This window comes from Caretta caretta, chromosome 2, assembly GCF_965140235.1.
Source record: "Caretta caretta isolate rCarCar2 chromosome 2, rCarCar1.hap1, whole genome shotgun sequence".
In the NCBI taxonomy this organism is placed as follows: Eukaryota; Metazoa; Chordata; order Testudines; family Cheloniidae; genus Caretta; species Caretta caretta.
Genome location: NC_134207.1, coordinates 171,621,609 through 171,649,400, shown reverse-complemented (window position 1 = coordinate 171,649,400; position 27,792 = coordinate 171,621,609). Strand labels below are relative to the sequence as shown.

The window sequence follows — 27,792 nt, the reverse complement described above, 5'->3', positions numbered from 1 at the left end:
ATAAAAAAAACCCAATAAACTGACCAATACTATTTGTTCGGCAAGAATAAGAGAGTTTGTCAGTTCAGACAAGCTGAAATATTTAAGAACCGAGCAAAAAAAAAAATCTGTGTCCATTTGCATGTAGAGACTGAACGACTCAAGAGGGTGGGGAAGAGATAGAGGGTTCCCTACTTAATTTTCTTCTATCATTGGCTTGAGTCTAACCCTAATCACACATCCTGAAGCCCAGAAGGGCTTACTTGACCAAATATTATCAGCTTGTACAGTAAGTGTAAGATTGCAGTCCTGCTTCGAATACCCAGGTGCTCACATCACAACTGGCAGCAATCAGGAACACACAGTGGGAATAGAGAATGACCTACCTTTTCACACAGGAGAGAGCGTGTTCCTGCCAGAGTTACAACAGTGGCAGCGTGGCATCAGGGGACATTAGGATGGCCCACAACTAACACGGTTTCTGGTCTGACACTAGAGTTCAAAGGGTTGTATCTTTCACATTTTACAAGCACGGCCTTCTACAAAAACCATCTCCACGCTTGTATTATAGGCGGAAAAGAGACTGAGAGATTCATGACAACCTCCTTCACTTTACAGTATAAGGAAGGGAATAGTCACGGCGGCCTATTAGGAAGTGATCACAGTACCTAAAAGCTGTGACTCAGACCTGATTGTGTGTGGGGTGGCGAGCACCCTTAGTTCTGATAAATAGGAGTTGAAGGCCACTCAACAGCCCACAATATTTGAACAAGAATATTCTATATAGGTTCTTGTCCTGTGCTCATCACTGCAGTATCTGAATACATCCCAGCAGCACAATCTGTGTTCACTAGCTTCAATTCAGTTCTTTAATAAAAGGAAGTCAGGTGGAATATAAAACTCCTGTTACACGAACAATGAGATATTCATTTTTGCCTAGGTATGCTGACAGCTCAGGAATAACATAAGTATAATGAATAGCCCAAAACAGGCAGTGGAGTGTCATATTGCTCCAATAAGAGAGCACAGAGGGAATAAGATAGGAGCACGAATCTGCATGTTACAGCAGATCTTAGTTTTCTTTTAGACATTGTGGAGAATTAACAAACGAGTTATGAAGGAAAAGTTGGAGGGTATAAGGGTCATTATAGCCAATGGTAGAGAACAACATTGTTAGGATCTGAGATCTGCCTGTAAACAGTGTTATACTGAGAGTTTTCTGTGTGGAAATACCTTATATGGAGCAAGCTGCAATATTAAACCTCTGAGAAGAGAGGAGATACAGTGCTCCTAGAGATTTTATTTTTAAAACTTACTTCCTATAAAAGGCACTTGTTTCAAGCACATTACAATCCGGGGTTTTTACAATCCTCCCTCCAATATAACAAAGGGGAGGAAAAAAATCAAAATCAAGCACAGGGTCTGGCATTGGAAACAGAATACAAGAGAGAGAGAGAGAGAGTCAGAAATTGCATGACAGAAGCTTCTTTGTTCCAAATCACAATGGGCAATTGCCCCTTAATTGGCTTTCATCAGTATCATTTAGGAAAACTATTAAACCTGAGATTTGGGCAGCTTTCTTTAAAGTAAGCAAGCCAAAAGGTCCCTGTCAACATTGATGCCAATTTCTGCTGGCGCCAGTGGGTGCTCGACCCCCACTCTGCCCCTGCCCCGACCCATTCCAACCAAAATCCCCGCCCCCACTCTGCCCCTTCCCTGTCCCATTCCAACCCCTTCCTCAAATCCCAGCCCCCCCTCCTCCTCCCCTGAGCACACCACATTCCCGCTCCTCCACCCTCCCTCCCGGAGCTTGCCACGAAACAGCTGTTTTGCGGCGGCAAGCACTGGGAGGTAGGCGGAGAAGCAGGGACATGGCACGCTCAGGGGAGGAGGTGGAGGTGAGGTGGGGCAGGGAGGGGAACTTGGCTGCCGGTGGGTGCAGAGCACCCACCAATTTTTCCCCGTGGGTGCTCCAGCCCCTATGCCTCTCAAGACTCTGTATTGCCAGCCTCCTCTTCCCACCATTCTTTCCCTTTTTCAGCCCAACCTTTGAACAATCATTCATTAAACTCTGGTCTGTTTTCTGGGTGGATTATATGGATTTTTAAGAGTCTACATGGCACCCAAAACATTTGAACCACAAATAAGGAGAAGGGTCACTAGTACAGAAATACTTCTTGAGCTTCAACACACCTGCCCCCTTGCCCTCCCCCTTTTTTTTGGGGGGGGGGCTAATTAGCTCTGTGGTATTCCCAGAAGAGCCACCTTCTAAAAATTACTAAGGCCAGATTTTTAAGTTTTGCTTTTTAAAAATAATTTTGGATGTTTAACATTAGACACCTGCAGCCTGTTTTTTCCAAAGAATGCTGAGCACTTTAAAAAATAAATCAGGACACACATCTAAACCTGCACATGCAAAATTGAGGAGCACTTTCAAGAATTTTAGGACTGAGAACCTGAAAAACTGTCCACAGCAGCTGCAGTTAGTTCTGTGGCAACCCACTGCAGATAGGCATATAAGAGTGCATTGTTACATAAAGGGAATCTGTCCATTTTCTTTAAAAGACCACTATGAACAAAAGCCCATAATGCTTAAACCCACCAGTATGTGTCTATTAATATGGTGATGAACACCAATATAAGAAAGGAGAAGATTCTATCAAGGAAATGGTTTCACTGGCCACATTCCACTAGCTTGTTGTATTAAAAATTAACTAGCTAGCTAGCCAAGGTTTCAAACAGAGGTAATTTTTTTCAGCTGGTAAAGATCACATCTTCCCTTGTTTGAACTGGTGCAACTACACTTCTTGCTGGCCCCACCAAAGGTTGAAATCAGGGTTTAGTCTCAAAATATTAAAGCCTCTCTCTAGACTGCACTACAATAGTAAGCAACACACATCATCATATACTCCTACTTCAAGCATTACACTTCACTTTTTAAGAGTATATTCAATACAAGAGAAAAGGAGTGAAGGGTGGGGGAGGAAGCCACTGATAAACAGATACAGCCTCATGTTTTTGAAGTGTAATCCTAAAACAACACACAATGCAAAAGCAGACAGGTGTAGAATCATATTGAGTTAGCACCTTTGTTGTTTGCATCTGATCTTGATAAGACAATGGTCTCCATTTTAAAATTCCCTTCTCATCCTCGAAGACAGAAAGTGATACAGCCACATGAAACATAGCTGTTCAAATTCAAATAGAGAAAGAACTTAAAAACCCCAAACAAACACGAAGAGGCAGATACAGGCCTGTCTGGCAGATTTTTTTTTTTTTGGATAAATCTTAGAGATAAAAAAATACCCAAAAACAAACTGCACTGTAATCAAAAAAATAATCAAGCTCAAAGGCAGTCACAAAAAATAAAGACTGTATTTTTCCTCCAAAGATCAAAATTATAACTAGCCTAAAGACATTCATGTCGGACAGAAGTTCAGTGTCCAGAATGATTTTTTTGTAATACAAAAATCAGATACTGCAATGTTTTTTCTGCCCAAGAATCCCCTTTGCTCAAACTGCAGAATTGTTCCCTCAACAAATTTTGTGAGTAACTTGCTTTACCTATAAAGTACAAACAATTCTTTTTCCACCCTCATCTCATCTAAAGCTCTTCTTTTGTCCTGGTTAGTTTGGTTGCATGTTCCTCTACAAATTTACTCAAATGCTCTAAGTCTCTATTCCCGCCTTCAAATTTAATAGGGTTCTTTTTGTTGTTGCTGGGAGCAAAATAGATGGTGGGAAATCCTTCCACTTTGTAGTGATCATCTGTCATATCATTGGCAGTAGCATCCATCTTGGCAATGACTAGGTTTTTCTGGTTCTTGTATTTTTTACCCAGCTCAGTGTACATAGGTTCCAGCTGCTTGCAGTGTCCACACCAGGGAGCATAGAACTCTATTAGGACATCAGTCTTTGGATCCATTACTATGGTGTCGAATGTTTTACCCACCACAATCTTCACAGGCCCTTTGTTATTTTTTGGTACTGGCTGGGATTTCACAATAGATTTCAGTTTTCCTAGAAAAGAAGCAAAAAGTGAAGTCAACAAAAGAGGCCACCATTAGACTGAACTAAATCTCCTCCGGAGAGAGGCTTTAATATTCTGAGGATAAATCCTGATTTCAACCATTGGTGGCCAGCAAGGAGTGTAGTTGCACCATTCAAACAAGGGAAGATGTGATCTTCACCATCTGAATAAAATTTATTCTCTGTTTGAAACCTGGGTTAGCTAGTTAATTTTTAATATAAGAAGCTGGTGGAATATGGACAGTGAAATCCATTTCCTTGATAAAATCTTCTCCTTTCTTATATTGGTGTTCATCACCATATTAATAGACACATACTGGTTCATTATACTAGCAATGAATATGAATAAAGGACTGCTGTCATTTGAACATACATATTTCATGAGCAAATATAAGAAAATTTGGGGCTTACCAACCCTTTCAAGTGACTGACAGTGTGTTAGTACATAGCTAGAATTGTCTAGATGCCATTGTGTCGTCTGAGCAACACAAAGTTAACCAAAAAAAGAAAAGGAATACTTGTGCCACCTTTTCTTTTTTTGTGGATACAGACTAACACGGCTGCTACTCTGAAACCTGAAAGTTAACCAAGATACAAATGCAAGAAGGGGGCAAGAGACAGCTATCACCTGTCTAACACAGAGTTTTGTTTTGAGGCTGTGTATAACTTTATATTGTGGCCACAATCTCAGAAACAGATCCAGGAGGAGGGTTGTGGTGGGGAAGAACAGGACAAAAAAATACCCAAACACCACCAAAACAAAAACACAACCTGCCCCCATGTGTGCAGTCCCTTCACCACCCCCAGAGACCACCAACCCTGTGTTTTGGGGGTTTTACCTTTTTTGAATGCCAAAATGAATTCCTTGAGCACATCAGAGTCAAACTCCTCTGGTTCCATGGCATATTTCTTGCCACCCTCATCCAGGATTGCAGCGTTAATATCTTCCCCACTGTCAATCAGCCCCAGATCCTTTATTTCAGAAGAATAATCCTCCTCATCAGAAATGGCAAAAGTATATTCAGGGAAGTCTTTGGCCACCTCTAAGACTTTGCTTCTCCAGTACTGGGTAGCTGAAATCATCAGAACACAAAAGGATTAGCAATTTCTCTCTTCCCCAAAGGCAATTATTTTGGGGGACGCTCACAAGAGTTAAACTCACCAACACGATAATCAAAACTAAAGTCTACAGTATAGTAGATAACCACTAGAGGACGCTTAGCATATCTCTTAGCATCATTGGAGGTCTTGCGATGACCAACGAGTGGCAAAGCATGTTTTGCCACGTGATCCTTTATTTCAGACCCATCAGTAGAATCCTGTTTAAAATAAAAGAGTGCTGCACTTAGAAATGTAAAACTTGAACTTGTTTTTTGGGTTTTTTTTTTTAAACTATTATCATACAGATGTATTTTGTATATAAAACATGCACAATAAATCTCTGAGGTCCTTGAACAGGAGAAGTAGCTTATGCCTTTGGTGTGGCCTCATGAAGCCTTTGGAGGTGGAAAAGGCACAATTAGAGTGATTTCATGCCATTTTAGGAGGCAAAAAAAGCTGGTTCCATTCTCACTCGCTTAAGTGAGAGAAGGAGTAACTCCACTGAACTCAGTGGAGTCACACCAGCATAAAACCAGAGCAAGGACAAATCAGGCCCACTGTAACTAAAATCAAAACCAAACCAAACAGTTAGGGTCTGATCCAAAGCCCACTTAAGTCCGTGGAAAGATTCCCATTGGCTTCAGTGGGGCTTGGATCAGGCCCTTATAATCTTAAGGAAATATCTACATTTACTGGACTATTAAACTCCAATTTGAGGATATGAATTGCTCATGTATATGAATGAGCAGAGTCTTCATACATACTTGTAATCAAGCAAGCAGACTTCATTTTTCCTAATAGCCTGGAAAACTACTCACTTTAAGATCCAAAATATTCATTTTGGGCTCGTGTTTTGACTGAAATTTTTCAGGTTGCATGACCACCAGTTTTCCAGGAGTCACTTTCAAGAATTTTGCGATCTCACTGCTGAAGGTGTGGTGAAACTTGTAATCTTCTCTTAAACCATTAGCTGAGAAATTAAAGGGCGGGGGAGGGGAAGAGAAATAATTAGCAACTAAAAGACACTGCACCCAAGGGCTTGTTGACACAGCCTTTCAGTTTGGACTACGATGTGTACCAAAGTGCTGCACTGTAACTCCCTCTTGTGGATGCTACAGGCACTAATTTAGAGGTTCCTAGTTTGCATTCACTTAATCCTCTTCAAACAGGATTACATTAATGCAGACTAGGAATCTTTTATTTCATGCCCACAGCAGGTTTAAACTAAACTAGTGTTGTCAGGGTTCCTTCCCCACTCTGAACTCTAGGGTACAGATGTGGGGACCCGCATGAAAGACCCCCCTAAGCTTATTCTTACCAGCTTAGGTTAAAACTTCCCCAAGGTACAAACTCTGCCTTGTCCTTGAACAGTACGCTGCCACCACCAAGAGTTTTAAACAAAGAACAGGGAAAGAGACCACTTGGAGACGTCTTCCCCCAAAATATCCCCCCAAGCCCTACACACCCCCTTTCCTGGGGAGGCTTGAGCATAATATCCTAAACAATTGGTTACAAAATCATCAAAGACCCAAACCCCTGGATCTTGGAACAATGGAAAAATCAGCCAGATTCTTAAAAGAAGGATTTTAATTAAAGAAAAGGTAAAAGAATCACCTCTGTAAAATCAGGATGGAAAATACTTTACAGGGTAATCAGATTCAAAACAGAGGATCCCGCTCTGGGCAAAACCTTAAAGTTACAGAGAACAGGAATAAACCTCCCTCTTAACACAGGGAAAATTCACATAAAACAAAAGAAACTAATCCGCCTTGCCTGGCTTACCTATACTGGTTGCAATATTGGAGACTTGGATTAGGATGGGTTGAAGAAGATGGATTTCTGTCTGTCTCTCTCAATCCCAAGAGAGAACAAACACGCAAACGAAGAGCACAAACAAAAGCCTTCCCCCCACAAGATTTGAAAGTATCTTGTCCCCTTATTGGTCCTTTGGGTCAGGTGCCAGCCAGGTTAGCTGAGCTTCTTAACCCTTTACAGGTAACAGGATGTTGCCTCTGGCCAGGAGGCATTTTATAGCACTGTATACAGAAAGGTGGTTACCCTTCCCTTTATATTTATGACACTTTTACTTCATGCCCAGAGCAGGTTTAAACTAAACTAGTGTAAATGGTGAATTCTCTGTAACTTGAAGTCTTTAAACCATGACTGGAGGACTTCAGTAGCTCAACCAGAGATTAGGGACCTATTACAGGAGTGGGTGGGTGAGGTTCTGTGGCCTGCAATGTGCAAGAGGTCAGACTAGATGATCATGATGGTCCCTTCTGACCTCAGAGTCTATGAGCATCCACACAGGAGTTACAACACAGCATTTTGGTACCCCGCCCTCCACCCCCCCTCGGTAATCCAAGCTTCAGGGCAGTGTAGACATAGCCAAAGATTAAAATCCTTTAACTCTAGTTTAAAGAAATTCTCCCCTTACCCCATGATTTGGAAAGTAGTGGCACCTTAGAGACTAAACGTTTAGAATTTTATACCGCCTCAGGTATTACTGAATTTCCACCGACAGGTGAGAATCTGGAGACAAATTTAGCATGCACCTTGGACTGCGCCTCACTTGAACTCTGCCCGCCAATCTATCTCCCCTGAAATTTATTCTAGTATTCCAAAACCCTGAGCAACTTCAAATAGCTGCTTTACAATATTTATTTTAATATATTTTGGAATATGCACCTTTCAAAGTAATGTTTCTGGCTCTCTCCTAAATGTGGGACTGTGCAACAGTTTGCTGTGTTGGAATGGCCAGATTAATTGTGAAACTGTACTGCCATGCAGGTGATCAGAGCAGTAAGAGCTAACAAGTATGCTTTGCCATTGGGAAAGGAAAGAGGGAATATCTTGCTGCTCTCTATCCCCCTTTGGTGGATGCCAAGAGGGGCACTGACTGGTTCAAATGATCTGTGTCCAGCCTTCCTCCCCCAAAGGGAGGGAGGCAGTAATGTTTGGCCTCTTGTATATTTAAACACTGCACTCTTCCCAGAGCAATGGGCAGGAGTAACTGGATTGTCAATGATCTGCACTGAGGGACTGGAAAGAAGCACACCCATCCTCAATACTTCCCCATTCCCAGACAACAAGATAGAGCCCCCTATTCTCCAAGCTTATTTTCCTCAGTGGACGGAAAAGAAGATCCTTCCCACCACTCTGGCTTTGAGCTTCCTCTGCGCCCCACTGCCCCCACCCGGTGTTCATACACCCCAATTCATTAACTGCCTCTCAGCTACCAGCCTTGCCTCTCCACACACTTGTACTGCTGGTTCTGCGTCAGTTCTTCTCCCACACCTGGCCTGACCTCCTTTTGCAGCCATACAGCCGGCTTCTTCCTGTTGACTTCCTACTCAAGGAAGTGTGAGGCAAATGTCATCTGGAACAGTCAGGAGGGAGGCAGCAGATGTCAGGAGGGCAGGCAGGGGAGCAGAGAGGTCAGGATTGGTCTCTCTCAAGAGTCTTAGAGTACATCAGCTACCAGCAGACAGAAATCCTCCCTCCTTCCCGGCACAACGCACGCCAGAGTTGTCCCAAAGTATTATGAAATAGCTAGTCCTCAGAAGACCTCTACCTGAGATGTTAGCTAGTTTCCTAAGGATTAAAGGTAAACTGAAAAGCTAAAATAAAAATTAAACTCAGCAGAAATAGGTGAACACTCCTGGCTAGGCAGTCCATGGGAGAACACAGAAATGCTTTTAGCTTAGTATTTGAAAAATATAGTTTACCAGCATCTTGATACAGCTGGTAGGCTTTGTCCATCTCTCCATTAAAGATGCCAATGATTATGACATCATCACCATCCTTCAGAAATTCTTGTACCTGTTTGGTAGCCTGAATCTGTTTGGATGGAGGACCAGCCTGATCAATCATGTAATCAACAATACCTGGGACAAAAACAAAAAAAAGTTATTCAGAAGATTTACTTGAAAGCAAGATTCAGGTATGGTGCGTCTGTGGCAATTTCAATCTTGTAGAAACCGCATTTCAGTTGGAGATCAAGCTTAACAACAAAAACACTAATTGATCAAGATTTAGGCCCTCTCGTTTCAGGTGTTCAATTTAGGGCTGCTTCTCAGAAGAGCTGAGCAACTGCTACTTCCACCAAATTCAATTGGTGTTGCGATTATTTGGCTCTTCTGAAAATCCAAGCCCCGTTTATTTGAAACTGAGCATCCAAAAAACAATGCTGAAAATGCTGACTTGAATTCCTCCTGGGTTTTAATCTGGTTAAGAACAGCACTTAACCCTGTCAGCACTTAAGTGACACACATATCAGTGCAGTGGAATGGTTGCCCGTACTGGCACTGCTGTGTCACCTATATATAACTTCTTGTTTTTGTAAACTGGTTTGACTGGTCTCCCACATGAAAAGGGGCTATAAGCAGGGCCCTACCAAATTCATGCTCCATTTTGGTCAATTTCATAGTCATAGGATTTAAAAAAATCGTAAATTTCATGATTTCAGCTATTTCAATCTGAAATTTCAGGGTGTTGTAATTGGAGGGGTCCTGACCCAAAAAGGAGTTGTGGTGGGGAGGTCGCAAAGTTATCGTGGGGGGGTGTGTGTGGTACTGCTACTTTTACTTCTGCGCTGCTGGTGGTGGGGTGCTGCCTTCAGAGCTGGGTGCCCGGCCAACAGCCGCCGCTCTCAGGCCGCCCAGAAGCCAGGGTGGCAATACTGCGACCCTCTTAAAATAACCTTGAGACACCCACCCCCGCAACTCCCTTTTAGGTCAGGACTCCCCAATTTGAGAAACGCTGGTCTCCACCATGACATCTGTACAGCATGGGGTAAAAGCACAGAAAAGAACAGATGTCATGGTGGAGACCAGATTTCATGGTCCGTGACGCGTTCTTCATGGCCGTGAATTTGGTAGGGCCCTAGAGATAAGACCTAGGGCTCTAAGAGATTCAGTCAATCCTGTTAGCCTAGGCAAAGGAGAGAATGCAGTTTTCCATGCCTCTCTCTCTCCAGCTACGCCAACAGCTGAATGTACACAAGACTTTTTCGAAGTGTTTGTGGTTCATCCTTCCGCCCCACCCCCCCAATTCTAACTCAAAATAGTAAGACCTGTTACCATATTTTTCTCGTGGGCCATTGTAGTCAAAAGGCTTGCCCTTGCGGAAGATTTTCAGAGTTGGATAGCCAGAGACGTCAAACTTCTTTGCGAGATCTGTTTCAGCAATGGCATCCACTTTAGCTAGAGGAATTGGGGGTGTGCGTTTGCTGAGCTCCTGGGCAGCTTTCTCATACTCTGGAGTGAGCCTTTTGCAATGTCCACACCTAAAGAAAAAACAAGCGGGGTGTGTGTGTGTGTATTTTATAGGTAACAATATCTAGTATGTGGCTTCTTACCTTCCAAGCATATGAAGTGGGTAAATTCACATTTCCAGAATGGAAAATAAGTAGGGATGTAGACATTCTTAATTTTTTCCCCTGGTGAAAAAATTCTCCTTCAGAGAGGTGCTTTCTTAATCAAGGCTGTAACTGACCTGGCTTTAACCACATCACAACATGCCCTCAGCCTATTAAACATGGTATATCTCAGGGAGGATAAGTTGCACAGAGAGTTACTCCTCTAGCTTTTCACCTGCTGAGAACTAAATCTCAGCAATGGACTAAGTTTTGAGTTTAAAGTGACCAATGATTTTGTCAGAGCTTGTGGGGAGGAAAAAAAACCCCCAAAACAAGCCACAAACCCCAACAAATAGCAGCTAACTTTATCCTCAACAGAAGCTCAGGACTGGAATAACGGGGTGATAAAGGTCAGAAATGAATCATGCTATAGTGGAGTCAAACACTATGCAATATACCCAGGTCTATGTGACTATCTCCAATGCTCCCCCCAACTTTCATGAGGAAGAGCTCTTTAAAATATCAAGTTCAGTATGAGGTTTTAACCATCAGAGGAGTGAAGTTTTGGAATAGCCTTCCAAGGGAAGCAGTGGGGGCAAAAGACCTATCTGGCTTTAAGATTAAATTTGACAAGTTTATGGAGGAGATGGTATGATGGGATAACATGATTTTGGTAATTAACTGATCTTTAAATATTCATGGTAAATAGGCCCAATGGCCTGTGATGGGATGCTAGATGGGGTGAGATCTGAGTTACTACAGAAAATTCTTTCCTGGGTATCTGGCTGGTGAATCTTGCCCATATGATCAGGGTTTAGCCGATCGCCGTATTTGGGGTGGGGAAGGAATTTTCCTCCAGGGCAGATTGGAAGAGGCCCTGGAGGTTTTTCGCCTTCCTCTGTAGCATGGGGCACAGGTCACTTGCTGGAGGATTCTCTGCTCCTTGAAGTCTTTAAACCACGATTTGAGGACTTCAATAGCTCAGACATAGGCGAGAGGTTTTTCGCAGGAGTGGGTGGGTGAGATTCTGTGGCCTGCGTTGTGCAGGAGGTTGGACTAGATGATCATAATGGTCCCTTCTGACCTTAGTATCTATGAGTATTCCCATTTAAATACACAACTCATTCAAAACAGAATACCATTCTAAGAATGCAGTCAAGTAAGCAAGCAAGCCATTTTAAGAAGGGATAGGTTTATAGGAAAACGAAATTCGACAGGTGGGAGCCCCCAGCTGCCCCTCCCTTCCAGTTTTACAGCCATGCCACATCTGTGAAAGAAGAGAAATTCGCATTCTGTCTTACCATGGGGCATAGAACTCCACCAGCATTATGTCAGCATCATTCACTTCTTCATCAAAGTTATCTTTGGTCAACACCAGCGTAGCTTCTGGTGGAGGGGTCCAATTTGGATCCGAAACCTCTCTAACTTTAGTCACAATTGCTGAAAGACAATTGAATTCACAAGTTTGTAATTTTGCATATCCATGCCATCCGTATCTTTCCTAGTGCTATAGCGTCAGTCTAAGAGGAAGATTTGAGATCACCAAGAATTTGAGACATTAGTGACCGAGTATTATCTTGGATTGAGCAGATGGCTAGGACCAAGGAACTCCTGAATTCTAATCCTAGGTATACCCTTACTTGTTTGAGCTCCTTTTGTCCCTTACTTCTTTGTTAATGGACCCCATAGAAATTCAAACAATAAACAAAATGTCAGTATTTTAATTCATGCTCCTCCAGGTTTACAGAGCGCAAATACAGTACATTGTAACAAGTTATTTCAGTGTCTCCTTTTCTTACTGAACATTTTGGAACGGCAGCTCTGGAAGAGCCAGCTTTTATCTCAGCCTGGAGAGAAGTACAGTATAATCTCCTTAAGCGTCAAATAAGTAGCAGCTTCACAGCCATTGCCAATATATCAATACTGATACTACTGTTAGCTGGCCTCTCTCAGAGCATGAAAGAGTACCACTTTAACAGCCAAACTGCTGTACATTAGTAAAGCGGGGGGAGGGGAGGAGAGGGGAGAGAGAATCCTTTGGGTATCAGTGACACCCAATACCTGGTGAAGTCATACTGTAACATGAAGCTGTTCAAAATACCCTTAAAAAAAACCACACATACACACACACCCCTATCTTGGCCTTAACATTCCTCCATTTAAAATTCAGCTGAAAGGAAGGTTCTGTGCACTCAGGAACAGATCGTACAAATGGATCAGCGTGTTTAAAAAGCTCCACTTATAAGCAGTAAGGTGCTACTTCCCCCTTCCATTTGCTTCATTACACTGAACTCAGAGAGAACACAGCTTACCATCTTCTGTTCGGGATCCATCATAATCAACTGTCTGCCCCTTCTTCAGAATTTTGATGGTTGGATAGCCGCTAACTTCAAAACGACCTGCCACAGCAGTGGCTGCAGTAGCATCTATTTTGGCAACTGGAATGGGAGGGTCATTTTCCTTCAGCGTTTTGGCTATCTTTTCATATTCTGGAGCAAACTGCTTGCAGTGCCCACACCTGTAAAATCAGAGACATGAACTTGAAGGTATATTTTGCTACTCTGCATTTCCACAGAGCGTTCCACAAGAGGACCTCAGAATTAGTGTGTTATTTTTCCTGCTATGATTTCAAATCTAGAATAGATAGGAGTGTCCAACTGTATTGTTTTAGGAACGTTTGCCCCTTCTATACATAATCTCTCCAGTTCTTACAGTCACAATGGTTACCATAAGATAGTTAAACTTAGAACACTGCCCCTCCTCACTATGGAAAAAGGAAAGCTCTACATATATATTTATAATAGTGCACAGTATAGAGGCAGGATTTCCATTAATACCAGCCAGAGGACTAAACCCCTAAAATTTCCCATCAGCATTTTACTCATGTCAAGTTCTTTATCCTGGTCACAATCTAGGAATCTTGAGCGGGCTTATCCTTATGATCTGCAAGGTCACTTATGAATGGGTTGAGATGAGGTAAGGAAGAGAAGTGAGAATTGCCTCTTGATAAGATGGGAAGGGATCAGGCCACTCCATGAGTTGCTAATCCAAGCCGTTGCTTGTGCAGAAAAGGTGACATTTTTTCAGGTGAAGCAGGATAAGGAGACAAAAAATGAACTATATTGCACACAAAGTGGTTTTAGAATGTTGCAGCAAAGACAGGGAAAAAACCCACAGAACACACAAACAAACAGAAAAACCACAGTCAAAACAGCAAATAGTTCTTAAACTGCTGTGCATGTGTGGGCCCACCAGTAGAGAGACTGCAACAGTCAAGTTCGGTGATCAGGTTGTCCGTGGATGGCTCTTGTATGAAGCAAGAGCACAAAGGGTGGTGAGCACTAGTTGAATCAATGGTCTGATCCAGTATGACAGGTCTCATACTCCTATCTTGGAGTCCAAAATTATTGCTGTACTTGCCCACCCAGTAACTACATTAATATTATTTAACTGATATTGTTAAGCACTTTTGAATGGTAAGATTATTAAGAAGTGCTGGCTACATGGAAGTTCGAGACTGACTTTCAGCCATAGTCTCCATTATGCCCTCTGTTTTTAATATCAAGAAACACTCATGCTTTGATTTGAAGTTGTCCATGCCTGAAGAGGAGTTTCAGAAAGTTTAAGCAAGATCCATTCAGCTATTTTTGAGTTAAAGGGCAACCAACTCCCCCTATCGACCTCCAAACCACTCCATTATAAAGACTGTAACCACTATTTGAATAAGGCTACAGCAGAAACAACAGAACTGTGAATCCTGGCATAGATGTAACCATCATTAAAGACTTTGGGTGAAATCCTGACCCCACTGAAGTCTTTTGCTAAAGTCATTGGTAATGATTGGGGGAGGGGGGGAAATAAACACAACTGTGTGAGCACGCGTGTGTGGGGGACCACTACGGAGCATGTTCAGTCAGCAGCTAAGAAGAAATAAAAGGTGCCTAACAGAGTGCCATCCACCTATGACAACACTGCACACCCTCTCTGTCTGGCCATCCTAGAAATCCATATAGGGGCTGGGGCTGCTGGGACAGCCTGCATGACAGAGAGAGAGCGCTAGTCTTATTTCCATAGGAAAATCTTAAATCAGTTTTGTTTAGCATCAAGGCCAGGTGAAAAAAGTTAAAAGAAAAAAGCGTTTCCATCTTTGTCCATTACAAAGATATGGCCATCAAAACATACATAACTATGCCCTACAAAAAAAAAAAATGCAGGCAGATTCCAGCTACAAAGGTGGGAATTCATCTCTTCCTGATTCTATTCAGATATTACATGATGGAAGCCAATATAAAAAGCTAGATAGGTTCATCTAAATGATAACTGGGACCAAATTTTCAACTTTAACCCTAAGAAGAGATCATCTTTCTCACTCAAAAAAAGTGTTTTGCATTTAATTTTCTTGGCTGCTTTTATGTTAATACATTGTTAAATTACAGTTTAAAAAATAAAAAGTCAGGCAACGCAAGAGGTTCCTGCAGCAGTGCTAACTCAGCATCGTGCCAACAAACAGTTTCTGCTTCCATGTTTTCCTTTAGCCTATTTCTGTCTGTGGTGTAAAATGCACTAGATTAAATATACTGGCCTAAATTCTGTTTTCAGTTGTATCAATATAAATCCAAGGTAACTCAGAGGAGTTACACCAATGTAAATTGAGTATCTGCAGAATTAGACTACTGAGATGTACAGCAAAACACTGTTAAAAATGCCAACCTTAAGGGGGCCAATTTTTAGTTATACCATATCCCTATTACATTGTTCCACCAATGTCAAGTCGCCTTAAAGTGGGCAGAAATAGCCTCATAATACCCTTGAACAGGGAGCTCCCCAACCAGAGAATCACTAGTGTCTTAGCCCTGCTCCCAGTCCCCAATGGAGGGAGATGATCAAAGGCTGGCCAGAGTGCACTGTATTAAGGCTCCTTTCTGCTTCTCAGGGCCATGGAGTACCAAGGGAAGCAAAGCCAGGCTGCACCTACTCACAGTGGGGAACCCCTGCATGTCTTTGGAATGTAGGCAACTATATACTAAGGTAATCTGAAGCTCCCTTTGCCTCCCAATTCAGTCCCAACTTCAGATGCATTAAGGGGGTAACTGAGAATTCCTACCTATTTTCTGACGCTGCGCTGAATTCTGCCCAGACCTTACCTGTGTGTGCAGTGGGGAGGATGCAAGGGGCCTTCTCCTTCCTTATTCTCCCACATGATGTGCATAAGAGGCAGGCACAATTGCAACGGCTGTGGTCAGAGCAGCTCTGTCTCTACTCCCCCAGGGCTACACAGTCCCCCAAGCGGCTAGAGCCATGACTACTTACAGTGTGACCAGCAGTCAGAAGAAACAGGCTGCAGTTCATACATAGGTGCAGTTGCAGGCATATTCCTAGAGTATGCTGGGGAAGAGTTCTACCTCCCAGGGGTAGAATGCCTCCCAGTGCTCCCCCTGCAATCATGCTGCTCTACGTCACACCTCATTCTAGGTTCTGCCTAACTGGCACAATCCAGACCACTGTGATTTTAGCTATGTAGATCTGCATGCTATTAAGCTGCAAGTGACAAATCTGTCCACTGAAAGCCATACGTGGATCACACAAACCCAGCTGAAATCTGTATACTAAAATAAATGCGACTGACTCCTGAAGAAAGTATTTAATGGAGGGTTCGAACCCCATGGACATATCCATTTGGGATATAAAAACACTGCAAGTTTCGAACCTACCATGGTGCATAGAACTCCAACAGCACGGTGTCTTTGTCTGCAATAAAGGTATCGAAGTTTGCATCGTTCAGAACTAAAACACCATTTTCTTCTTTAACTTCAGAATCATCATCATCATCATCCTCATCGTCGTCGTCGTCGTCATCATCATCGTCATCCTCATCATCTTTTGTAACAGATTCTAGAAAAGTGTGTGGGGAGGGCAGTTCATGTTAGGTTGTTTCAAGTTTAGTGATAAAGCAACACTGTCAGTTTAAAAATTATATTTTTTTAGAAGTAAAAAACAAAATGAAACACTTTGCAGACTATGATCAGAGTGTAACCGATGCAGCTATGACTGCCAGCGTTTGCAGAGAGCCTGAAAAATAGCTCTGAAGTGTGGTGTCCTAGGCATTTTAATAGATGCTAATTCAGATGCCAATGAAGATGACACTTTAAATATCAACACAACTGATCTTCTGTTCAAAGCATATAACATGAGAAAAGAAAGGACATTATGAATATTTACATCAGTATTTCCCAAACTGTGGGGTATGCCTCCTTGGGGAGGGGCAGGAGGGCGGAGAGGGAGAGGACACAAAGAACTAGCCAGGTAGGGCGAGGCATGGAAGATGTATAAATTAGGATCTAAGTCTTTAATACCACATGGCGAGGTTGTGGTGGGTGAGTATGCAATTGTTTTCATTTAAGTTTTTTCCCAAAGTATGGGAAACTGATTTTATTCTTGCATTTGCTCACTGAAATTATACTAATCAGTTTCACTTTCTGGTTCTCAGTTCAGGAGATTGTTCAATCCACAACAAGATTTTCATTACATTAAAAAAAAAAAACCAAACCAACAACCCCAAACCCACCACCTTGCAAATTTTATCTAGATACAATGGTTTCAAAGACTTTCTATGTGTTGCCCCCATTATGGCCTTGCACCTGCATTGAGATCCTCTAGCGCAGGGGTAGGCAACCTATGGCATGTGTGCCAAAGGCGGCACATGAGCGGATTTTCAGTGGCACTTACACTGCCTGGGTTCTGGCCACCGGTCGGGGGGGGGGGGGGGGGCGCTGCATTTTAATTTAATTTTAAATGAAGTTTCTTAAACATTTTAAAAACCTTATTTACTTTACATACAACAATAGTTTAGTTATATATTATAGACTTAGAGAAAGAGACCTTCTAAAAACGTTAAAATGTATTACTGGCACGCGAAACCCTTAAATTAGAGTGAATAAATGAAGACTCGGCACACCACTTCTGACAGGTTGCTGACCTCTGCTCTAGTGCAAACCCCTGCATCCATGTGGAATCCCCTTAGACGTCCTAGATGTAGTAAAATTCCGTGTGATAATGTAGACAAATCTGAACAAACAAAGAGCTTGAATTACCTGACAGCGTTTAATGATGGAAGACAGCAAGAGACTAACTCAGATCACCACTCTGGATATATATTGAAATTAAAGTGTTTGCTTGGATTTATACCGAGGTAGAATTTGACCCGCTGATTATGCTGTTGCCAGCTTTAGGATAAATGGGCAATATACCAGCTACAACATTATAGCTTTCATCATTTTACTACTCAGTGTTTATTCAGAGTGCTATTTTAAGAGTGAATGTATCTGAAGCATTTCCCCCTTGTTTAAATGTTTTGTTTTAGGAGGCAACCGTGAGGCAGTAGAACTTACTAAATAGTCCTCAAATCTACAGATATTGAGGAGAGGGAGAGAGAGAAGAAAGCAGCCAGTCAATCCTGGGTGAAGGTTGTCCTAGCTTTCGTTTGTGTATGTTATTTCCACTGCCATGTTCATTCTTGGTTTGGAATTAGGATGCTCCCTCTCTTGTTAAGAAGCCACTTGAGGGATCAAACCACACCAGCAACAGATAACACTGATATCATTCAAAAAAAAGTAAGCCTTAAAGAACTTTCGGTGAGTTCATTTAATAGAACAAGCACTAACAAAGCCAAAGCTCTTATTAGCTGCAGGAGAAAGTATTGCCACTGCAGAGCCCCACTATTAAAACGATTATTAATTTCCTGACCCATGTCGTGGTGAACGTCCAGTCATCTTGTGAACAAACAGATTGGCACGTAGTAAGACAAGAAACCATGTAAGTGCCTAGCCAAACTTATCTGTTCCAGGCAGGATTCCCAGCTGGGAAAATGTTCTGGCTGCATCTAGAGTTTGTGCATCCAGGATTAAAGGAACACATGAGGGCTAACGGGCAAGGGAGTGGGAATAATAATGGACTACATTCTTTTCTCAGTTATGCTGGTGTAAGTCCACTGATGTCCATTGAAGTACTCTGGAGTTACTTGGATTTTCAACAGTGTAACTGAAAGCATAACTGGACCAGAGAGCAGTAGCTTCTAGGGCCACAGGAGGTAAGTTTTACTGCAGGGAGAGTGGCATCGCTCAGTAAGTTTCTCCTGTTTTTAACTCCCCTTCAGCCCCAAAGCCATTTGTATTTCAGGTAGGTGTGTGTTACTTTTAATTAACATTCAGCTTTAAAGGGTATCTGATACCACAGCTTCTGATGAAATGAGTGCTTGAAGGAGCCAGAAGGCTTGCAGAGGTTATCTATCATAGAGTAGCAGACATCTGGATGCAGATTAAGTTTCTTTAATCAACACTGCTACTATTTCACCTGCTCTCAAGCGGCAACTGCAAACACTGATTTAAAATTAGTCAATGCACTTGAAAAATGTATGTTATTACTTTGTATTTCCAAAGCATTTCCCCACACAGATCCCAAAGCACTTAAACATGAAAAAAATCTCAAAGCATTCCTGGGAGTTAGAAAGTATTACTATATCCACTTTATGGATAGGGAAACAGAGAGAGAGGCGCAAAGGACTGGATTTTTAGAACTGCTTAGCACCCAGAGTTTCCAGTAAACGTGTAAACAGAGCTGCAAGTGAGCAACAAGTTTATGAAATCAGGTCTCCACAGGTATTGTGGGTGCTCTTCATTTCTGAAGCAAGTCACTCAAGACTTGATTTTCAGGTCACAATGAAATTCTGCGGCAGAAATGGGAAGTCAGTTCAGGACTCCTAGCCTTGTCACTAGTCACTGGACCCTGCTGTGTACCATTACTTACTTACACCCACCCACCCATCACCCTTTAGGTTGCAAAGTCAAGCATTCAGAGTTAAATGTCAGAATTAATATTGCCTCCACAAAATGAACTCACAAGACCATGGAAGTTTTGCATAAGTAAGAACATAAGGAGTCCAGGCCTAGTTCTACTAGCTTATTAAATGGAGATCTAATTTTACTGCAGCTTCTGTAATTACCTCAGTATCCTTAAAACGCTTCATAGCTTTCTACAGAAGAACTCCTTGATAGGCCACATAGATCATTCTACACTGCTGACAGTAATATTACACTACTTCATTCCCTTGCCCCTTTTACTTCACTGTCAGAAACAAAAAAAGCATCATATCCAGGGTGGATAAAAAAATGACCCTCCCCCCAACAGATTTTCTTTTGATTTTGCTATTTAAATTGTAAGAAGTTTCTTTTTGAAAACAAACCTGTTTAAAATGAAATCTGAATTTAATACAAAATATGTTAAGGTCTAAACTTATTATCTCTCTTAAAATATTTAAATAAAAATAAAAATGCTGAACCCATGAGCTTCTATAAAAAACGTTGAGTTCAAGGCTGCTTTTCTATACAAAGAAAGACTAAAGGGACAAACATCTAACTTTTGAGGTCAGGCTTTATAAATATGGCACAATAGGCCAGCCTATGAAACTTACGAGACTCATTTTTAAGAGACTTAGGCAAGTAGGAACTTATATTCCAGTTACGTTCACTTAGGCAAGGGCATATTTGAAAATTTTCCCAGACTGACCTGAAATAGTCAGTTTAATTCACTGACTACAGTTAATTTCTCAGTTTAATAAATCATTTAGTTGTAAAAGTGAAACATGTTTTGATAAGAGAAGTTTATGTATTCAAAATGTTTAATGTTTTAATAAAAATAAATTGTATATGCTGTTTTGTGTGTTTAATTAAATTCTAGTTACCATCCTACTGCAGCTGGACATAAATCAAGATAAAGTTAATTATCCAGTAAATAAGCAATATATCATTCACCCTCTTCTAACATACTAAAATGTACAATTAAGAATCTGAAAATATTAAACTATATAGTTGCTTAAGTCAGTGTACCCTCCTAGGTAGCAAAAAGATGTACTAAATCTAATGTAAAGGCTCTATTTAGTTGTAACCAACATTTTTAATGGTTATATCAACCAATAAGAATGCACCTTTCTTTATAAAATAACTGAAGTACAAAAGGAAAAGCTGATTAAAAAGAAATCACTGATTTAAATTAATCCACCTCTTGCACTTTCAAGCGCAGACTTATAATTTGCTGGTGGTAGAGTTTATCCACTTTTGCCTCTAGTTTCACTAGTGTCATTGCTCCTTAGACTGTCCACCTTCAAGTCTGCTGTCAGTTTCAGAAGGATATGACCTGCTAAAGATGTGATGCAAAAACAACCCCTGCACACACAACCCAGCAAATGAAACTGTTAAGTTAGAGATTTAAATTTTTTAAGAGTCAGGTGCCCCGACAGTTACAGAATGAAGCTAGCCTGTTGAGAGACTACAGCTCAAATTGCAGAAGTAGCAAATAAATATTTGCATATAAAGACAGATCTGTGCGGAAGGAAAAAGAGATATAGCTATAATCAAATTTAAGTCTATGTTTGTCTTTAAGCTTCCTGAAAAAGAAATTGATGAGGCAGTTAAACAACAAATTTTGTTTCAAAATAAAACCTCACATAAACAGTCACACCAAGTGACCAGCAAATTCAACAAGTCATTACTGAGGGTTAAACTCTCTCTACCTTCTGATAAATAGGAGTAACTTCTGATCACTTAAGTGAGAACCGAGCACACAGAGGATGGAATTTCAAGAAAATAAACTTGTTGCTTCAACCCTGCCACAGGTCTTAAGAAACATACCAGAACATTCATCCCAAGCTCTGGGTGCATCTTGGATGATCTTCATGCATATTTCTGGCTGGAAGTTTGCATAACTGTGGTGGATTACATAGATAATGTTTGCATATTTATCATTATTAAGCAGTTATCAGAAGAAGGGCCTATTTAGGATTTAGTGTTTTGTTTTTTTAAAGTTACATATGGTCCCACAACAAAACCCTGGATCCAAATACTAAAGATTTTTGGATCTAGATGCAAATTTCACAGCTGGCTCCATCGCTAAGATCCCGAATCTGAACCAGACTTCATTGAACTCTGAGGCAGTTCAGTCTTGGATTCAAATCTGAACTTTGGAGCTTGGGCCCAGCCCCAAAATAAATATGCATAGGAAATGAAGGAAGGACACTCAATGTTAGATCAAAGACAAAATATCTTCCACAAACTTATTCACCTGTGCAGGATTCTTAGTTTTCATTAAGGCTGTGATTATGTCACAAAGGTCTCGGAAGCTGACCTCTGTGACATTTTCTGCCACTGCAGCAGGCGGACCCTGTGCAGCTGCCCAGCCGCAGCGTGAGGCCAGCAGACCCCCACCTCTGCCCAGCCACTGGGGGACTCTGCAGCTACCAGCTGCCTGGGGCGAGGGGACCCCGCAGCAGCCCAGCCCCAGGGGCAGTGCAACCCCGGAGCTCCTATGCACCACATTGGTGGGGGACCCAGAAGCCCCAGCAGCACTGTGTACTGAGCCCACCAACCCTTTTGTCAGGGATATTTTTAGTGAAAGTCAGGGACAGGTCACAGGCTGTTGTGATTTTTTTGTTTATTTCCTGTGACCTGTCCCTGACTTTTACTAAAAATATCCGTGATAAAAATTTAGCCTTAGTTATAATGTAGTATGTTCTAGTTCTTCTAGTTTAGATGCTCATGCTAGAACAGGGGTGAGCAAACTCTTTGGCATGCGGGCCACATCTGGGTGGGGAAATTGCATGCAGGGCCATGACTGTAGGGCTGGGGCAGGGGTTGGTGTGTGGAGGGGGGGGCGGGGGAGTGCAGGGTGTGGGAGGGGTTGCAGTGTGCAGGAAGGAGCTTGGAGTTGGGGCGGAGGGGTGTGGGGCGTACGGCGGGGCTCAGGGCAGGGGGTTGGGGCGCAGCGTGCAGGAGGGTGCTCAGGGCAGGGGTGCAGGGTGCAGCAGGGGGCTCAGGGCAGGGGGGGGTTCAGGGTGTGGGCTCTGGCCTGGTGCCGCTTACCTGGAGCAGCTCTGGGATGGCAGTGGCGCCATGCCAAAGGCAGGCTCCCTGCCTGCCCTGGCCCCGCACCACTCCCGGAAGCGGCCGGTACCAGGTGGCTGCAGCCCCTGGGGGAAGGGGCAGAGGGCTCCGCGCACTACCCTTGCCTGTGGGTTCCACACCCGAAACGCCCATTGGCCAGGAATGGGGATCTCCGACCAATGGGAGCTTCTGGTGTGGAACCCACAGGCGAGGGCAGTGCACAGAGCTCTCTGCCCCCCCACCCCTCCAGGGGCTGCAGGGACATGGTGCCGGGCGCTTCCAGGAGCGGTGCGGGGCCCGCAGCGCCATGGGGGTGGCAATCCCGCAAGCCGGATGCAAAGCCCTGAGGGGCTGGATCTGGCCCGTAGTTTGCCTACCCCTGTGCTAGATGTTCTTCTAATGTGATGCAAAAATCAAGGACCTGCTAACTTATAATCATTACAGAGCCTATGGCACTTTTAATAAAACCAGTAAGTCATTCACAATCTTTTCTGTACCTGTGCTCCCTCTTCCATACTGGGATCCACCTGCTACCACCCTCCCATTTAACAGCTTAGGAAGGACAGGGTGGTTATGACTCCCAGACACTTGGTCACAACACCGAGCTTGATAAATCCACCTGTAAGAATATTAACCCATGTGTCCAAGCAGAAGCTCACGTCAGGAAAGGTCATAGCCAAACTACCCCTCTGGTCCCTTGCAACTTAAACTATATTTAGTATTCTTCTTCTTCACTGCCTATACAAACTTAGTTAATACAGAGTAACATTACTTAACTGCTGTATCCCTAGACAGGTGTCTGCATTTCAGAGGTGAAAGTAGGGTTTGAAAATATATCCCTTACTTATCTCACAGGGGTTTTGAGAGAATTAAGAACTGTAAAATACTTTGTGGTCCACAGATGAAGGGTATTATGGGTGTGCAATGGATTACTATTAAACTAATGCATATCAGAGGAAAATAAACCTCCAGTTTACATATAAAAGTCTTTGATATTGGCAGTGTGGTACTGTACTCTGTGCACCAGTCATCTGCGAATGGAGGGCAAAATTCTGGCCCCATTGAAGATAATGGCAAAGCTCCCACTAACTTCAGTGGGACCAGGATATCATCCTGAGATGTTTGTGAGCAAATCCTCTGCAGGTAACAGGGAAATAAACTCTAAGACAGCTGTATTCTGAAAGCTGACCAAAGCAAGTGTTCAGGTGAGCAGCCAAGCAGCATGGACAATGTCATACTAAAGAAGCTTCCTAAGGAAGAGTAAAGGTATCTCCTGATTGCTGATTCAAAAGTAGTAGTAAAACAGAGAGAGTAGAATATACCCTCCCACATTAAAGTTCTCCTGATCCTCATATAGCAAAGCTTGAGAACCTTAATAATTGTGTTGCCCCCAAGGCCCTGATCCTGTAGATGTTTTTGCAGGTGAGTAATTTTTCACACAAGTACTTTCATTAAGTTCAATGGGACTATTCACCTGAGCAAGTATTTGCAAGATTGGGATCCAAGTGATTACCTCAGAATCTCTGCTCCAACAAAACTACATACAGTGCCTAACATTTTGGAAGACCATCAAGAAGATTATTGTTTTAATTTGCGTCTGAATAAGGTTTCTAAAAAACAGAACCCCCACCATTTTATATCATGTCCTCAGTCCAATCTAGACTATAAATTATTTCTAATGCAAAGCAGCTTTGTCTCATCTAATTTTGGAAGTGAGGAAACATGCATGGATGATAGAGACACTTAAGATTCAGCAAAACAAAAATGCAACAGACTATTTTTTGAAATAAGAGCCACCTCAGAATATAGAGCTTGTAAATATCCTCAGTATTCCGTGTTCCTTTTAATTCTGAAAGGAGTGCTATGTTTAATGTGAAAGGAGACAGTGAATACTAAAGGATGCTAGCTCTTCATTTTATATGTTGCAGGAGGAGACAGGAAGAATGAGCTGCAAGTCAAAGTAATAATTTTCATAGCCTAGGACAAGTAGAAGTCCCATACGAATAGTAAAACACTGAAGAAAGCAACCACCAGAGTTAGCAAATTGTGATGGATTTTTATTAAATCAAACTAGGCTTTGAGGTCTGTCATTATATAGCCCAAGAGAAAGTTTAGGGAGAAAAAGACCCCTAGAGATTGTTCCACACAACTTCATGAAGTTAATTCTTTTCTACCTCCTATAAAAGCTCTCTCTTTTTAAGATGGTAGTTCCTTAACTTGGAAGGTAATAATTTTTAGATAAGTTGCATTAGGCTAATCACCATCACTACTTATTGATTAGAGGTTTAGATTCATTTCAAGTTCACCAGTGGAAAATAAATGTGTGTGTTTAGGAGAGTACAATTTAATCACCACCAACAGTAATTTAAGTAGTGGTTACATATTAAGAAGCAAGAAATTCTTCACATTTAAAAACAGTTATTTCGCGGCATTATCCAGTTAATGTTAGGTTAACGTTTCAATTTGGAGCTGTTTTCCAGGCCATTTATTTGCTTCATAAGGTCAAGTGCAATAGTTAGTTCTAGTTACAGCAACATAAAAAGACTAAACAATATATTTTTTCCTCTGGCAAAATAAGATTAAAGAAATAGAAGTTATTTTATAACTTCAGGCTTATTTTGAAACCATGTTTACTTTGCATCGCTCCCTCAAAAGGGCCCAATCCTGCAAACAGGTTTTACTCACAAACATGTTTGCTGGAACACGTCTTAGAAATGAAATTCACCCTGTCACAGAGTATTCACCTAAGGTGTTATCCCTCAAAGCTCTCAGGCCCTGAGCCTACAACTGACTGTGCACAGACACACCCCTTGTACTGCTATTAAAATCAATGTGCAGTGCATTCAATTGTGGGATTGGCTCTTTAGTAAATGCATAGGCCTCATGCTGACCCTCTGCATTGAGATTAATTTCTCCCTTGGAATTTCTAACCTTATAATAGAAATTTCACTGTCAATGTGAGTGACCCAAGGCAATGAGTTCCAGAATACCTATCTATAAAGAAAGCAAAACAAAGCATAAAATATTTGCACAAAAAGAGAACAGTCAGTCTTTGGGTTTCTGCAATGCAAATAAGAACAGGACACAAGCTAGTCTGTCAAAAGCAATCAATGAGTTTCATAAATATTGTAAGGGATGTGGCAATTTTATCTAATTAGCAAATCAATAGTCTTTAGATACTCTGGCAAGCATTTTCCTTATTTAACCACAGGGCTTTAGGATTACAACTTCCAGAGATTTTGGCTTTTTTACACTTTAACCCCTGTGATCCACTAACTGCCCTTATTTTCTCATATCTTTTCCTGCATTTTCAATCATTATTTAACATTTTACTTTTCACACATCCTCAAATTCTTTTAATTGCTTACCAACCAGCCCTTGCTTCCCTCCCCCTCCCCGAGTTTTAATCTATTCCTCCTAATTCAACAAGAGACCTCAAGCATCTGTGGAACGGTACCCTCCCAGGGTACAGCAGATTTAGTAGTTATCCCTTTACAAATCCCTCCTCCCTCAAATTTTACAGTCCACAACCTTCTAGCACAAGCCCATTTCAGTTTCAGACCGGAGTCAAACTCATCGACTACAGCAGAACTAGTCACACACTCACCTCCACCTTGTTCTTCTTCTTGGCATCTTGCTAATATAGCAAGCTGAGCCAGCCCCAGGAGAAGCACTAACAGGCAGACTTTACTGACATTCATCCTTGCATGTACTTGCAATACCCTAAAAATTACACCTTCCCCCACCTGACTTGCTTTGCGCCTCTCCTTTTCTTTTCCTTTCCTCCCCTTCTTTCTCTTCCTCTTAGGGGGCTGGGCCCAGCCTCCACGCCTGGCCTGAGGTGCCTCTCTCCGATTGGCTGCCTCGGGGATCACCAATCACCAGCTGCCACTAGTTTCAGCTGCAACACTCCTGAAGCAGAAGGGGTGGGCATGAGGGGTGAGGACAAAGGAGAGGTGGAGGGGGGGGAAGAGGAGGAGGAAAGGGGCGTGGCCTGTCTGCGCAGAGCGGCCACGTATCGCGTTGGGATTGGCGGGTAGGTCAGAGCGGGAGGCGATAAAGGGGGCAGGGCGAGGCGAGGGTGGGCGCTAGCTGGGGGCGAGCGGCCCGTGCGGGCGCGCCACGTGGGGCTTGCGGGAGCGGGGCGGGACGCTGCGGATGAGCGCGCGGCTGCTGCAGGGCTGGGGGCGCCGTGGAGGCCGCTGGGCGAGCGGCGCTGGGGAGCTGCGTCCTCAGGCTCGAGCCGCTGGGGCCACGGGCAGGCCCAGGCTCGCAGGGAGCTGGGCTACTATACATGTGACTCTGAAACGCACCCAGCACGCTCTTTGCTCCTCACGCGTAGGGGAGGGAGGAACCACAAGCCGCTGGAAAAACCAGGACGCTTCCCTGGTGCCTGAAGCTAAAGCCGAGGGGGGGGGGGGGTCAGTCTGCACCGATTAGCTCTGATTTTCGGCTCTGGTCTGCAGCTTAATCTTTTTATTGTCAAGTGTCTGCTTTCAATCTCTCCCCCTGCCCCAAAGGCTGTGGGGGAGGGAGTAAAGGTTAGAGCATTAAGATGGCAACCTTTTTCGTTGAGGGGATATCCTCTGTTATCTTTGCACTCATGTGGGCGCCAGTCTGAGCACATCTTTCTGTAAAAAGTAAAATACGTAGCTGGTGTGACTTCATTTACTTCAGAAAATAAGTAGCTGAGAAGGGGGCATATGCTACAAAGGGGGGTTCTGGGTTTATGCTTCTCCACATGCACATGACTCATCTGGGACTGTTCAACCCAAACTTCATGCTCAAATAAATTGGTTAGTCTCTAAGGTGCCACAAGTACTCCTTTTCTTTTTGCGAATACAGACTAACACGGCTGTTCCTCTGAAACCAAACTTCAGTGTGACCTAAAACAGCTGTGGGAGCTTAGAGCTCTAAGGCCTCATCCTCTCTATCTGCAGATTGTTTTAACTTCCCCCTTACCAAACTTTTCAGAATTATAGACTGCACCACATTCACAAGGTATTCTACAAAGGGCTAGAAAGCTGATATTCCCTCACCAAGTGTCTTGTAATCTGATTCCAAGATGTTAACAAGGGTAATGGTCCAAACACAACTCACATTTATTTCAAATATTTAATAGCATTAGTGTGTCTACAGTCTCCTTTGTTGCTGCTCTGAACAATTTGAGTGAGGATGCATGACTGGAGGATTATGTGTGGACAGCAAATTACATGTGAGTTTGCAACATACTTAATTGGACAGGGAGGCACTATACTAGCTTCTCTATTGAGAGCAGATACATAGAATACTGCATTCAGTTAGGGTACCTCCTTTCCAGAAAGGTGTAGACAAATTTGAATGAATTCAGAGAAAAGCAACAAAAGTTAATGGAGGATTTAGGGACTGACTAAT

General features: G+C 42.6%; 1 protein-coding gene across 1 annotated transcript; it reads right to left on the bottom strand.

Moving 5' to 3' along the window:
* Window positions 1-3,335: 3,335 nt before the first annotated feature.
* PDIA4 (protein disulfide isomerase family A member 4) lies at window positions 3,336-26,244 on the bottom strand. Its single transcript, XM_075125583.1, has 10 exons — window positions 26,006-26,244; window positions 16,180-16,360; window positions 12,781-12,986; window positions 11,770-11,908; window positions 10,191-10,396; window positions 8,838-8,996; window positions 5,928-6,079; window positions 5,171-5,327; window positions 4,848-5,081; window positions 3,336-3,999 (listed from the first exon to the last, which is right to left on the bottom strand). The coding sequence occupies exons 1-10, from the start codon at window positions 26,097-26,099 to the stop codon at window positions 3,584-3,586; spliced, it is 1,944 nt and encodes a 647-aa protein (XP_074981684.1). The 5' UTR covers window positions 26,100-26,244; the 3' UTR covers window positions 3,336-3,583.
* Between the last annotated feature and the right edge of the window lie 1,548 nt (window positions 26,245-27,792).

Bases quoted from the DNA above. Each gene is read 5' to 3' on its own strand.
- PDIA4 (XM_075125583.1), bottom strand. From the start codon at position 26,099: ATGAATGTCAGTAAAGTCTGCCTGTTAGTGCTTCTCCTGGGGCTGGCT. The intron at 16,361-26,005 runs GTGAGTGTGTGA...ACACTTTTCTAG, and splicing joins AGAAGAAGAACAAGGTGGAG to AATCTGTTACAAAAGATGAT. The intron at 11,909-12,780 runs GTAAGCTGTGTT...ATTGTCTTTCAG, and splicing joins TGGATCCCGAACAGAAGATG to CAATTGTGACTAAAGTTAGA.